At 35.0% G+C, this 15,266-nt stretch overlaps 1 protein-coding gene across 3 annotated transcripts; it reads left to right on the top strand.

Moving 5' to 3' along the window:
* LOC18595356 (mediator of RNA polymerase II transcription subunit 15a) lies at nt 1,644-14,991 on the top strand. Of its 3 annotated transcripts, none has more exons than XM_018123099.1 (13): nt 1,644-1,791; nt 2,025-2,141; nt 3,281-3,399; nt 4,611-4,722; nt 5,094-5,196; nt 5,712-7,106; nt 8,430-8,500; nt 9,035-9,109; nt 9,994-11,397; nt 11,534-11,878; nt 12,993-13,193; nt 13,285-13,373; nt 14,335-14,991. In XM_018123099.1, the coding sequence occupies exons 3-13, from the start codon at nt 3,287-3,289 to the stop codon at nt 14,540-14,542; spliced, it is 4,116 nt and encodes a 1,371-aa protein (XP_017978588.1). In that variant the 5' UTR covers nt 1,644-1,791; nt 2,025-2,141; nt 3,281-3,286; the 3' UTR covers nt 14,543-14,991. The 3 variants fall into 3 exon arrangements, with proteins under 3 accessions (XP_017978588.1, XP_007023331.2, XP_017978587.1); XM_007023269.2 differs by having other exon boundaries at nt 1,644-1,918; nt 5,724-7,106; XM_018123098.1 differs by having other exon boundaries at nt 1,644-1,918.

The following is a 15,266-nucleotide window of genomic DNA, read 5'->3' as shown; positions in this document are numbered from 1 at the left end:
TTTTTCTTCTGAAATCGAAATTGAGATATTTGAATTTTAGAAGAAAATTAAATAATTTTGGGTATTTGTTATTTTCCACACAATCAACTTTGCTATCTTAATCACATGTTTTATATTATTAAAATATTTCATTTACATTTACAATATATATATATATATATATGTTATATCTATCATTAAACTAAATATTGAAGTACTATAATTTTATATTTTGATTATAATATACAACTACTTATAAAAAAATATAGTATTAATCAATTATAACATAAATGTGTTGTCGTTTATTATAAAATGATAAATGTATTGTTTAGTTAGTTAGCTTTTATTATTTATAAAATAGAAGCCCATATTTAAATGACTTTACTTGATTCAACTAACATGTAGCTTTTTCACCTTTTGCTTTTTCAACATCTAAATCTTTCATTTATCATTACATTAAAAGCATATATTTTGATCTAATTTATAGTAACAATTATCACATGTAGCATGTATTATGCATTAAGGAATGGTTAATTAAACACTTGAAGCATAAAATCAACCATGCAAAGGATTGGAAATACATGATCAGAAAAATAATGGAGGCAAACAAGAAAGTGCAGTCTCAAATTTAGAAAATCAAAATTCAAAAATGGAATCAAGGAATAAAAATAACAATCAAAATTGTTGAGAACAAAGTTTTTTTTTTTTGTTGAAGTGGTCTTTATTTTAAGAAACAAAATCAAAACAAAATATAAAAAAGCATAATGCCTTAAAAATTCAGGAATAATTTAAAATTTTTTTTTTAATTATTATTTTATTTTATTATCAAGTTTTTTATGTTTTTATTTTGAGTTAAGTAGGTCTAAAAACACATATTAACATAACATAATAACATAATCACATGACATATTTCATATTCATCTTAAGATTATGTGAGTAAAAATAATAATAAATGATATTTTAATTAACACAATTTGTCAATTTTAATAATAAAGATATATAAGAGTTAAAATGAAAAAATAATAAATTATTTAAATATTTTTAAATAATTTAAAAAGATTTTTAACCATTATATATATATTATATAAAAGCACAGACATACACAGGGAAAAAAATAATGGAAGCAAACAAGAGAGTACAGTCTCAAATTTAGAAAATCAAAATTCAAAAGTGTAATCAAGGAATAAAAATAACAATCAAAATTGTTGAGCACAAATTTTTTTTTTTTTGAAATGGACTTTATTTTTTTTATGAATGAGGTAGGCTTTATTTTAAGAAACAAAATAAAAAAAAATATAAAAAAGCATAATGCCTAAAAAATTCAGGAATTATTTAAAAAATTTAAACAAATTTTTATTATTTTATTATATTATCAAGTTTTTTATATTTTTATTTTGAATCAAATAAATCTAAAAGTAAGTATTAACGTAACATGATAACATAATCACATGATATATTTCATATTTATATTAACATCATGTGAGTAAAAATAATAATAAATGATGTTTTAATTGACACAGTTTGTCCATTTTAATAATAAAGATATATGAGAGCTAAAACGAAAAAATAATAAATTATTTAAATATTTTGAAATAATTTAAAGACATTTTTAAGCATTATATCTATATATATACGTATTATATAAAAGCAGACATACACACGGTTCCAACTATGAAAGAAAAGTCTTTCCAATTCACTTTGGTCTAACGCCTGACCTTCTTTGGCTTCTTCTCGTCTATTCTTTTTTCCTCTGTTCTCAGTTCGATTTCCCTTGGTTTTCTCTCGCTTTCTTTTCAACCTAGCGAAGCTCAGGTGATTTTCCTTATTTTCTTTATTCTAATTTTGTTTATTTATCCGAGAGTATTAGGTACCCAATAAAAGCAAAAAGAAAACAAAGAACGAGAACGAGAAGCCACCGATCATCCTTCAAGAAAACAAAGTAAAATTTTTAAATCTTTTTTTATGTATAATTATTTTGAAAAGCCATAAAATCGTAAAAAAGATAGTTTTTAAAATTCTTTATTTATTTATTTATTTTGTAATAGAGGGCAAGAGAACCTGCGGCGTAGCTTTAATTCAATCGAGGGATTTGGAATTTGAAAAAATCTTTGAGAAATTTTCGAAGCGGATCTCTCTTTTGGAATTGGGAGCTCTTCGTTGAGGTAAAATTTCAATTCTTTCTTTTTTTAGGTTTTACGATTCTGGTCTCGTAATTTCCTTGAAAATTTTACCTGGGACTATGTTTTTTGACTTGTAGTAATAAAAATTTGATTTTCCTTTTAAGAATATCACCACGTAATGGACTTTATAGTTTCTTAATTTTTTTTTTTTTGATCTGAAAAACAATTAGAAAGCTTGATTTTATATTTGGATACCCAATAATGAAACAACCCTTCAAAGTAAATTATTTCTATTAGGTATGGTTTATATCATTGATTCTGTTCATATTTGTAATTATCTTTTATATTGTTTTCATTTAATAATTTTATGATGAAATTCAAATTAAGGGGTTTGATTTTATTGGTGAAAAATCAAGGATTTAGGTCATCCAAATATATTTAGCTAGAACAGTTTTGGTTACAGTTAGAGGGCTCAACTTTTTCATAATCATGAGTCTAGGTAGCATTCTCAGAAGCAAACTAACAATTAATCCTCATTAGCAATTCATTGAATATGATCATTGCTTGTCAGTGATTAGCTGGTCAACTGGTGAAAGAAGTAGCTTTTTAGTAAGTTACAGTTCTCCTTTGGCTTATAACCAATGGCCTAGCACAGAGAGAAAGAAAAGACAGAGTCTTAAACAGCCTTGCAAAGAAAGGCTGGTTAGTAATATTACTGAATCAACCAAATAGACATCCAAGTGTGCTAAATTGTGGCGTACATATTGAAAGCTAATGTTCAATCATGATTTTGCGGTGTCTATACACGTGTAGTAAAATGTCCTGTGTTTTGTAAGAGCTAAACTGATGCAGCAAATGATTTGTAGTGTCAAATTTAGGTTACAATATTACAAAAAAAATCCTGCTCATATGTATAAATTTATGATTTTTGCTATCTATGAGGAAAACTATAGAGAGATTTTAAAAAATTACATGCTTTATTTGAGTTATTAAGAGATAGAAACTGAAGATGGGGAAGGGAAGCATTTATCAAAAAGAAATTTGTTGAATATTTTGCATATTGAGGAGTAACTTCTGTTTCCAAATTTACTAGTTTTTCTTTTTCACTTTCTTTTGTTTATGATAAAAAGATTTTATTTGCAAGTGTTTGTGACTGTACTCTTCTTATTTGGTGTTGTTAGGAATTGATGGATAACAATAACTGGAGGCCTACTCCTCCGAGTGGAGAGCCCACAATGGACACAGGTGATTGGAGAACCCAGTTGCAGGCTGATTCACGACAAAGGATTGTCAACAAGATGTAAGTGAGTTTTATGGTATTATTATTTGTTAAATAAACTTGTTGCACTTAATTTATTGTAGATTCTGTGGCATGTCTTCATAGTCTTAGTTATTGTTAATAACCAAACAATACCATCAATAATACCTTATTTCCTATTCCAAGCAGTTTCTTTGTTTCGTAAATATATGGCTTGAGAATCAAAGCTTGCTCTTACCCAGAGTTTGGGCACTTTGTATGGGCCACATATCTGTAAGCTGATGTGGCTAAGCTTTTGGGTCCAACTTTAGGTGGCATTCTTGGCATCATCATTTAATGAATTTTAGTGATTGAATAAAGATGCATTTTGTTTTTAGATTTTGGGTTCCTTGTAAGCTTGGCACTTCTTTCCTCATTCAATGTGACCCAAGTGGTGGATGCACATCATTTGAATTTGTTTGGGATACCTAGTAAAACTATCATAGGCCTTGGGCCTCAACCCAAGAGACTAGCCTTACAGGTGAGCTAACCATCCCTCTATATATGTCCAAGATGTTCCTAGTGCACATCTGTTGTGTGTCTCAGCAAACTTGCACCACATGACGGTTCTCCAGGCCAATCCCTGATGTCCTTGGCAAGGGATCCACACCCATATGGTCCTTCGTTGTAGTACCCTTAAGTCCATGTGATATTACTCCCTTGGTTTTAAGCGTTTGCGTGTCGGGGAAGTGGATACGGAAAATGAAATGTCAATAATTGTTACCCTTTATTTTGATTTTTTTGGGGGTGAGGGCAGGGGTGGTACTGTATATGAATTAGTGGGTCTCTTTGTTATTACTATCTGAATCATGCCCTATCATCAAATAACTTATTGCTGTAACTTCGACTAGTGGCCCTGCCTTCCACAACGCTCTCTGAACAATGGAAATATTGGTATGTGGTCTATTTGAATGTAGCTGATATATGAAGGCCATGATGGTCACTTTGTTTATATTGGGAGAATTTATTAAATTCCAATGTGGTGGCTTCGGGGTATTGAAATGTAGACAGTCTTGAACAAGTTTAAGGGAAAATTTGTTGGTGTTCAGTTTATGTATTGGTTAAATTTCGTTTGATGATATGTAAATATTTTACTAACCTGATAACTCGCATTCTTAGCATTGACTTATTTACCAATTGAAGATTCTTACATGCTATTTTTAAGAATTTGATATTTGTGTGTCACTAACTTGTGAAATGCCTTGCATATGTAGAATGGATACATTGAAGAGGCACCTTCCATTTTCTGGCCAAGAAGGTTTAAATGAACTCAGGAAAATTGCTGTAAGGTTTGAGGAAAAGATTTTTACGGCTGCAAGCAGCCAGGTAATCACGCGATGCTGCATTCCTTAACGTGCTTTGTATGCATGGTGTTTGTATCAATATTTGTGCATTTCATGACTTTGTGCACGTGATTTGTTGTTACCAATATTTAGTCTGTTAGCGTTGTGTGTGTTTCCTTTTTTTCCTATTCATATGCATAGACCAAGGCTCCTTACCTTGTCAATTACATTGGAAATCCATGAGAAAGATTTCCAGGGAGGAAAGAGAGAAGGGAGAGAGGAAAAAAGGAAAATGCTTAATGCTAACTTAATATTAAGCATGGGCCATATAACATTTTTGATAATCTTGTCTTGTATTCGAATAATAAAGTACAACTTATATTATTCTAATGGTGTTATGGATTGTCTATTCAGTCTGATTATCTAAGGAGAATATCCTTGAAGATGCTTACAATGGAGACCAAGTCTCAGAATTCTATACCAAACACTGGGAATAACGGCAAACCTCCTGATCCAGGTAATAGTAGAAAATGGTATTTTGCTTCGATGTATCGTAGGAGCAGGATAGTTTCCATTTACTTGTCCTTTCTGTTCTTTTACATGCAGAGTTGTTTAACTTACAACATGTTCAGTGGCTAGTTTAATGAAAATTCCCTGAACTTTATCCCTTTTATCCCCTTATTCAAGTATAGCAGTAATAATACTTTTAACCAGGTGGGTTAAGTTTTGTTTTGGTGGGGTGGAGGTGTTTTAATTTGATAGATTTGATGAGCACACCCAAAGAGAGCCACATTTGCTGTTTCCATAATTGAAGTCTTTCGGCATTGTATACACGTCTGCATGTGCTAGGAATAATTGTATCATTTTTTTCTTCCTCAGGGTATGGTTCAATTTCCCTCACATGTTTTAAGTCTAGTTCTCTTTTTAAATGAATTAGTTACTGTTTTGGTATTTTTGTTGTTTATCTTGTTCTAAATGTTCTTCAATTCTGTTCTTGTGGGTTTGTTCCCAACTTCTCTTTCTGAATATAAGAATCTTGGGTAGGTTCTCAGGCCATGCAGAACCAAGTTCATGGTCAAGGGCAATCAATTCCTATCCCACTACAAAGTAATCAGTCACAAGCACGTCAACAACTGTTGCCCCAGAATGTTCCAAATAACATGGCATCTGCTGGAGTTCAAAGTTCTGCTGGTTTACAATCTGGAATGCCTCCTGTCTCTGGTCTAACTCAGAATCCTATACCTAATGTTGTTGGTCAGAATTCCAACATGCAGAACATGTCTGGAATTACACAGAACTCACTGGGGCAAGGAATGCCTTCCAATATTTTTGCCAATCAGCAGAGGCAAATGCAAGGAAGGCAACAGGTGCATCCGCAACAGCAGCAGCAGCTATACCATCACCAGTTACAGCATCAACTTATGCGGCAAAAGATTCAACCGGGAAATCTCCAACCGTCGCTCATGCAGTCTCATATGCAGCAACAGCAGCAGCAAAACCTGTTACCGCCTACTCAGTTGCAATCCTCTCAGCAATCTGGTATGCAAACATCATCTGTTATGCAGCCAACTGTTATGCAATCAACTCCTCTTCCTGGTCTTCAACAGAATCAGCAATCTTCTTTGCAACAGTCAACCCAGTCCATGCTTCAGCAGCATCAACAGTCAGTCCTTAGACAGCAGCAACAGCCACAACAGCCTGCCAGTGCTGGTATTCATCAACAACAAACACCAATGACACAGCAGTCAATGATGCCTCAGCAGCACCAGCAGCCTCCACAGCCACAGCAGCAGCAGCAGCCACATGTAATGGGACAACAGACAAATGCTGCAAATATAACGCAGAATCAGTTAATTGGACAACAAAACGGTATTGGGGACATGCAGCAGCAGAGATTGCTAGGCCAGCCTAATAATCTTTCAAACCTGCAGCAACAGCAACAGCAGCAGCAGTTAATGGCTCAACAAACCAATCTCTCAAATATACATCAGCAACAGTTGGGTCCTCAGAGTAATATTTCAGGATTACAGCAACAGCAGCAGCAGCAGCAGTTGATTGGAACCCAGCCGGGTAACTCAAGCATGCAAACTAATCAGCAATCTTTACACATGCTATCCCAGCCTAAGGTTCCACTCCAACAAACGCAGCAGAGTGCACCTAGTTTGTTACCAACTCAAGGACAGACATCCCAGCAGCCACCGCCGCAGCAGCAGCAGCAGCAATTGATGTCGCAAATGCAATCTCAGGCTACTCAGTCGCAGCAACAGTTGAGTTTGCAACAGCAGCCCAATCAATTACCAAGAGATATGCAGCAGAGGCTTCAAGCATCAGGTCAAGCATCAAGTCCCTTGCTTCAATCCCAAAATCACATAGATCAGCAAAAGCAGTTGTATCAATCACAGAGAGCTGTTCCAGAGACATCATCAAGTATGTTTTTGAATCTATGCAGTTACCTACCCTTGTTCTTTACTTTGTTGCTTTCTGATCTTGTGTCATTAGCTAATATGTGCAATTTTTTCCTCTAGTACTAGCATACTTCATCCTTGAAACCTTTTAAATTTTTTATTAGCTTATATGCCCACTATACATTTTCTTAGTTGATGCTATTGTTTTGTGTTGCATTTCCACTACTTCCAAAAGTAGTTTCCTTTCCAACTTGGGGAGATTAAAGAGAACATTTTCTTGAATTTATGCTATGCTATCCCCGTCAAAAACAAATCTCAGACCTCACATCTTGGTTAGATGTATAATTAGTCTTTAGCTAACAAACCAGTGCTTCCAAAATTGCCGCACGCTTTACTTGCATCAGTCAATCATAGGAACTGCCTGGCTTTTTGGTTCCCAAATGCGATGCCAAATGCCCCAGGGTTTCATATGCGCCCTGTATTCCTTGAGTCTAGTTTGTGCCATAGATTGTTTTAATGTTTTAGATTGAATTACCTTTATTGTTATCGTATTTATCTTTCAATGAGTAACAGGTCCATGGCTGCAAAGAGTTAACTTTTTATGGGTCTTCCTTCTCATGTTTACTTTATTTATCAACCATTTGCTCCTAGTCCAACTGAAGTTCTTAGTTGTAGATGGAAAATGTTTAATTAGCTCTTAACTTGAGAAATTCTATAAGCAGCCTTGAAAAATTAAAAATGCGTTTGAACTCTAGTTATTCTTTATTCATCACAGTGGAAAGCCAAAATTACAAATTTCTTCCTTTTATAGAGTAGACATGCATCTTGGAATATGCCAAAAGGAAGAGACATTCAAATTGGGTGTTGCAGGGAGCATGCTTTTTAACGAGTAACCTCAAACTTGGATACGCATGGTTAGCTGCAGAAACTAGGGATAAAATCTTTTCATATGTACATGTTGAAAATGTTTACACTGGGTTTCTTCAAATTCATTTCAGTTGTACCCATGGTGGGTCCGATGGAATTTTATGACATGGGTCATTGGTTGCATTCCAGTCCCTGTTTGATCTTCCCATCTAGCTATGTTTGATCTTCTCATCTATGCTATGTATATTTTATTTTACTTTAATTTCCTATGAAAGTTGGCTGTTTTCTGCTCAAGATATATACTTCCTCCACAAATTATCTATTTTAATGTTCTGTTACATATATGCAACAGAATCATGTATCTTTACGTGTAAGGAACAATTTTATTTCATTTGAATTATGTTGTCCTTACTTACTCTTTCTCCTCCAGAAATTTCCATTTTTCTTATGTGTTCATTGTTTTATATATCTTTTTCAGCATCTTTAGATTCCACAGCTCAAACAGGACATGCAAATGGTGGTGATTGGCAAGAAGAGGTCTATCAGAAGGTAAAATCTATCTTCATACATTCTCCTGTAGATACTACTACACTAACGACTTGGTTTCAAGAAGGTTTTGAGTTGTAGGAAAGTGGTTTTGAGACGATTATTAGAGTATTTTGGGATGCTTCTCTCTGCTGAAGTATAAACAAAAAGAATTACGAACTTAAAAACAAATTTGATGAGAGAAATCCTGACATTTTTTGAATGTCTTACTAGTTTGTTAATAAGAATTTGAATTCTTTTGTCTTGTTCTTAGAAGAAAGAAAATAAAGCTTATATAAATCCTTCTGTGGTCAATTAAAGATCCATTATATTGGTGAGCAAGAAAACTGTCAAATAGATCAACGATATCTTGCATGATTTAACTACATTAATCATCATTTATTGATGCATTTGTTTCTTCACTTATTAACTAAAATCAGTCTCTGCTTGTCAGCAAATGAAAAGATCTTTTCACTTTTCTCATTAATTATTAGACTTGGACAAATTGAGTGGTTTAATTGTTGGTTAACCATTCTGTTTCCTGATTTAATGTTGCAGATCAAAACCATGAAAGAGACATACTTGCCTGAATTAAATGAGATGTACCAGAAAATCGCTGCCAAATTGCAGCAGGTAGGTTGTCCTTTTACATAATCTTCTATATTCATTCCCTGACCTCCAAAGAGCAGTGGGACTGATCTGCACTGCCCTCTGCTGCCTTGTATGTCTGAATAGAATTTAGACAATAGCAATGTTGTCAAAGGCACTAGGACACTTACCTCGCATGAGGCGCTAGGACCCTTACCTGAGATGCAAGGTGCAAAAAACTGCTTGCCTGAGTGAAGTAAGGCTCTAATTGCTGGAAGATAATTATATATACGGGACAAAGAAAATTCTGTGTTGTGTCTTATAAGCTTAAAATATATGATTTTGTTAATAAACATTAAAGAGTTTAATCCGTTACATTGCCTAATATGTTCCAAAGATCAAGAATTATCATAACCAATGTTATCAAACAACGTTCCAAGTTTCCTTCACTTCCATAACAAAAAGTTGTGCATCAATTATAATATTTAATTTTTTCCTGGAAATAGATTTAAAACTGGCCTTTTTTTACTATTTATAGAGTAACTGACAAAACAAATTAAAGCCTATAGAAACCAAAGGACACTTAGGCTCATTTTTTCTGCGCCTTTCACCTTGAAGAAGGTGCACCTAGTCGCAAAAGCCATGGGCCTGAGTAAAGGCCCTTGCCTTAAGGGGTGCAAGGTGCTTTGCTTGATTTGTGCTGTGCCTTAGAGCCTTAGCACCTAGGCATGCACGATGACAACACTGGAGAATCAGAATTCACTACTGCACATTAGAAAGCTTTTGATTACATGCTGGTTTTGGGTTGCTAGTTGAATCTCTTTCCTGTAGGCACTGTTTAGTAGTTGCATTTATGCTTATATGGTGTAATTGTGGTTGGTAAGTTTATTTGTTTCTGTTAATACAATTTTATGCGTACTATTTTCCAGCATGATTCTCTTCCACAGCAGCCTAAGTCAGACCAGCTTGAGAAGTTGAAATTATTCAAGACCATGTTGGAGCGCATTATAACTTTCTTATCAGTTTCCAAAGCAAATATCTTACCCACTTTCAAGGATAAGTTGACTTCATATGAGAAGCAGATAATAAATTTTATAAATACCAATAGGCCAAGGAAGCCTGCCTCAACGCTGCAGCAAGGACAGCTTCCTCCACCTCATATGCATTCCATGCAGCAGCCACAACCTCAAATTAATCAGACACAGTCTCATGATAATCAAATGAACCCTCAGTTGCAGTCAATAAATATACAAGGTTCTGTGCCAACAATGCAGACGAACAATTTGACAAGTTTGCAGCACAATTCTTTGTCTTCTTTACCTGGGGTTTCAACAGCACAGCAGACCATGTTAAATTCGCTGCAGCCAGGTTCCAATTTGGATTCAGGACAAGGAAATGCCTTAGGCTCAATGCAGCAGGTCGCTCCAGGACCTTTACAACAAAATCCTGTGAGTACCTCCCAACAAGCAAATATCAGCAGTTTGTCATCACAAAGTGGTATAAGTGTTCTGCAGCAAAACATGAATCCTCTTCAGTCAAATTCCAACATGCTTCAGCACCAGCATCTAAACAAGCCGGAACAACAAATGCTGCAGTCACAACAGCTCAAACAGCAGTATCAACAGCGCCAGATGCAGCAGCAACAGTATATCCAGAAGCAGCAGCTAATGCAACAACAACAGCAACAACAACAGCAGCAGCAGCAGCAGTTGCACCAGCAAGCAAAGCAACAGCTGCCCACACAGTTGCAGACACACCAGATACCACAGCTGCATCAGATGAATGATGTAAATGATATGAAAATGAGACAGGGGATGGGTGTTAAGCCGGGGGTCTTTCAACAACATCTCCCAGCAGGCCAGCGCCAATCTTATACCCATCAACAGTTGAAACCAGGTTCTCAATTTCCTATTTCTTCACCCCAGCTCCTTCAGGCTGCATCTCCCCAGATGCCTCAGCATTCTTCCCCACAGGTTGATCAGCAAAGCCTGCTAACATCCATCTCAAAAACTGGAACCCCTTTGCAATCTGCAAACTCACCTTTTGTTGTTCCTTCACCTTCAACTCCGTTGGCCCCATCACCTATGCTTGGGGAATCTGAAAAACCTGTTCCAGGCACTTCTTCTCTCTCAAATGCTGCAAATGTTGGACATCAACAAGGAACTGGTGTTCAACCGGGCTCCCAATCCCTCGCAATTGGCACTCCTGGGATATCAGCCTCACCTCTCCTTGCAGAGTTCACTGGAGCAGATGGGACTCATCCTAATGCTTTGACAACTGTTTCTAGCAGGTCTAACATTACAGAGCAGCCTCTTGAACGTTTAATGAAGGCGGTTAGTGAAGCTCAATTCTTGACACTTTACTCCCTCTCTTTTGTGGTTACTTCTGTGAGACAGCTTTAGAAGTTCTTTCTTCTTTTCTTTTAAAAATATATTGGATTTATTTAATTTTAATGAGTTACAATTTCAGGTGAAATCCATGTCACCTACAGCATTGGGTGCATCTGTAAGTGACATTGGCTCAGTTGTCAGCATGACTGACAGGATAGCAGGGTCAGCGCCAGGTAATGGATCTAGAGCTGCAGTTGGTGAGGATCTGGTTGCCATGACAAAGTGTCGTCTGCAAGCAAGAAATTTCATCACCCAAGATGGAATGAATGGGACAAAGAGAATGAGGCGTTACACTAGCGCCATGCCCCTAAATGTTGTATCATCTGCAGGGAGCGTAAATGATAGTTTCAAGCAATTAACTGGTTCAGAGACATCTGACTTGGAGTCAACTGCAACATCTAGTGTCAAGAGGCCTAGAATTGAGGTATCATTCTTTGCTCATGGTACATTTTTTTAATTTTTCAGCTATGTTTTCATAAGCCTCTTCCACCACTTTATATGGCTGAGCTATTTTATGCTGTCTCTATGCCAAATTGAATGTTCATCTTCCATCTTCAGAATGTTTCAAACTTATGTTCTATTTTCCTCTTAGAACAGCTAAACTTTTTATTTTGTCTATATTGTCACGTTGATTTTGTGTTTTTGTTTTTTTTTTTTGTTTGTTTCTTTTTTTTTTAGCTTCGGCATTAGAATCCATTAAACATCAATATGACTACAATCTTAAATTTTAATTTCAGAAACCTTAAAGATTCGAATGTATTTGTGAATATGAACTCAAGATTTACCATGAGTCACAGTTGTGTTTAGTTAGTTACATTTAAGCATGCGATGAACATTTAAATAAAATGCAACATAAATATTGGTGAAGTAAACTTTGTGGATCTTTTCAACATAGGCATCATTGTTCATCTGGTGTTCTGAATCACATGGTTCTTCGGTTTTTTTTGTCCCTTCTGATTTCATGCATTTTGTTTCAATAACAGTGCCAAATTTGCTGCTAGTATTAATCAGCCACTGCTAGTGTTACATCCTGATTACAGGCTAGGTGTTCATTAACAGCGTCCTTCCTTTCTTGGAATGCATCTAATCCTGATAAGCATCAATCATAGTAATTAAGCTTTAGAATCTAGTCAGGAAGCCTGTAAAGAAAATGTTAGTTCTGCAATCTATTAAATCATGTGCAATATATGAAACCTAAATTCCCAGTTCCAGTTTGACCTTATATCTCTATCTGATGTCTGATTGGAAATTCAATCACTTTCAATAATCTGGTTATTATTCAAAGTCCATTAAATTTCTACCATATAGACAACATATTTTTCTCTAACTGCCATTTTACTTTCTGATGCTCTGTCGCCTTGTGTCAAAGAGATCCCTGGCATTTTGTTTTTCACACGTCGATTTCTGCTTAGCAATAAATATAAGCCATCTGATGCTGACATGAGAAAACTTATTTATAATTTTGTATTATCTAAGATAGCAGTGTGCAGTTTGCTGTATGTAATTAGATGTACAAAATTTGATGGGATCTATTGCAGGCTAATCATGCCCTTTTGGAAGAAATTAGGGAAATAAACCTACGACTTATAGACACAGTGGTCGATATCAGTGATGAAGATGTTGATCCAAGTGCAGCAGCAGCAACTGCTGAAGGGGGTGAAGGAACCATTGTCAAGTGCTCTTTCAGTGCTGTGGCTCTCAGTTCAAACTTGAAATCACAGTATATGTCAGCACAAATGGTAAGCTTTCAGATTGTGGAAAGAAAGTGATGTATTAACTTGAAGTTTTATGCTTTTCTCTTCATTATCTATATGCTTTGTTGCTATGCAGTCACCAATTCAGCCCCTGCGTTTGCTAGTTCCCACAAATTATCCAAATTGTTCCCCAATACTATTAGACAAGTTTCCTGTTGAAGTCAGGTGAGGAAACATCGTATACGAATTCAAGGCACCCTTCTCTCTTCATCCTCTTCTTAAATTGGCTAGTATTCTGTTTAGAAACTGTTTGATTTATTTTTTAGCAAATTATTATGAATCATGGTTTGATTCACTTTTATCCTTTATTTTATTTAACTACAATTTCCAAATGTAATAGTTTAAAGAAATAATCTTTTGTGTTTTAATGAAAGGTTACTGGCCTGATATAGATGGAGGATGGAAAGAATCTAGTTGAAGATTATGTAGGACTTTGTTTTGTTTCTTTATTATATCTTATGGGTTTGATTGTAACTTTTATATATATTTAGGATATTTATATTAATTAGTATTTTTCTTATTTTTCGATTACAGGGCTTAAGGCTTATACTTGATATTTTGCATTTCTACTAGGGTTTTAAGTTTTAAAAATTATATTTGACATTTTGCATTTCTACTAGGGTTTAGGATTTAGTTGTTAATACCTATCTTATTTTAGTTTTGAGTATGCTTCAATTTGTGAATTATTGAGATATTGGTATCTTGAATTTTTTGGAGATCAGTAGTTTAGATAACTTTGAGTATTTGATTATTGTTATTTGAGAATTTTTATTATGATTTCTGATTATTTTCATAGTTTCCTCCATCAAATATTGTGGGAAAAGGTTCATTTTCTTCTTCATGTTACTTAAATCTGTTCATTGATTTAATTGCTGAGTGAGTCAATTTGACTGGTTAATTGATGCAGCAACTTCAACTTCAACTTCTATGGTAATTGTTAATTGTATATCACTTCAAATATATTTTAGGTTTTTCAATGTTCTAGGAGAAAATTTTGTTAGCAGTTATTAGCATTGGCTTAGGGTCATGTTCCTGGTTAAGAGCAAGTTGGTTCGAATCTAAATGTCTAATATTTGACCTTTTTTGCATTGAAAATAAATTTTGGTCTTATATTCTGGATTCACAGTAAGGAGTACGAAGACCTTTCAGTTAAAGCGAAGTCAAGGTTTAGTATATCACTGCGAACCCTTTCACAGCCTATGTCACTTGGTGAGATAGCAAGGACTTGGGATGTTTGCGCCCGAGCCGTAATTTCTGAGCATGCGCAACAGAGTGGTGGAGGCAGCTTTAGCTCAAAATATGGGACTTGGGAGAACTGCTTGAGTGCTGCATAGCAATCTTTGCTGACTCAATCAAAAGCATAAACTGGAGTTTTTCTGATGATTGATGACAAGAATTTGCCAATCTGCTATCAAGAGAACTGAATAAGCAGTTTTTGGATGCGTATAATGGCAATCAAAATTCATTCAAGGAAGCAGCCTCTGGTGATGTTTGTCAACTTGAGAACTCCCAAGGTTGGTTCGTAATTTCTGTCATAAGGTAGATATTGTTGTTTGTATGGGTCAACACATGCGGCATCAATTAGCTTTGCCATCAAATTCTGTTTATAACCCTGCTGCATTATGTTATGTAAGTTTGTAACAGATTATATGGCTTCCCTGCTTCCCCAAATCAGTCTGTAAGGTTCTTTGAATGGGTTGTAAAACGGGAATCCTGTGTACAAATTTTTCAGTTTTGTGATAAATGCAAAACTCTAATTATGATAATTATCAATTCAAGATTGTTTTCTTTGGCTAATAAATTAGTAATGCATAATCCTTCTCAACTGATTGATTTTGCACATTTTTACTGTCTGACTAGGGGGGCAGTTAACCTTAAGTTTTCTGAAAGCATCATGTTATGTATAGCAATGATTGATGGTATTAGAGAATTAAAACCATAAGTTAAGAAGGTACAGCAAATTGTGAGTCAGTGTTGGAACATTAGAATTAGCCAAAAGTTAAAAGGTATGGTTAATTTCGACAATTGAGTTGGTAATTCCACCACAAATGATGGGAT

This window comes from Theobroma cacao, chromosome 6 (assembly GCF_000208745.1).
Source record: "Theobroma cacao cultivar B97-61/B2 chromosome 6, Criollo_cocoa_genome_V2, whole genome shotgun sequence".
Classification (NCBI taxonomy): Eukaryota; Viridiplantae; Streptophyta; class Magnoliopsida; order Malvales; family Malvaceae; genus Theobroma; species Theobroma cacao.
Note: the sequence above shows the minus strand (reverse complement) of the source record. Positions and strands in the feature narration are given on the sequence as shown.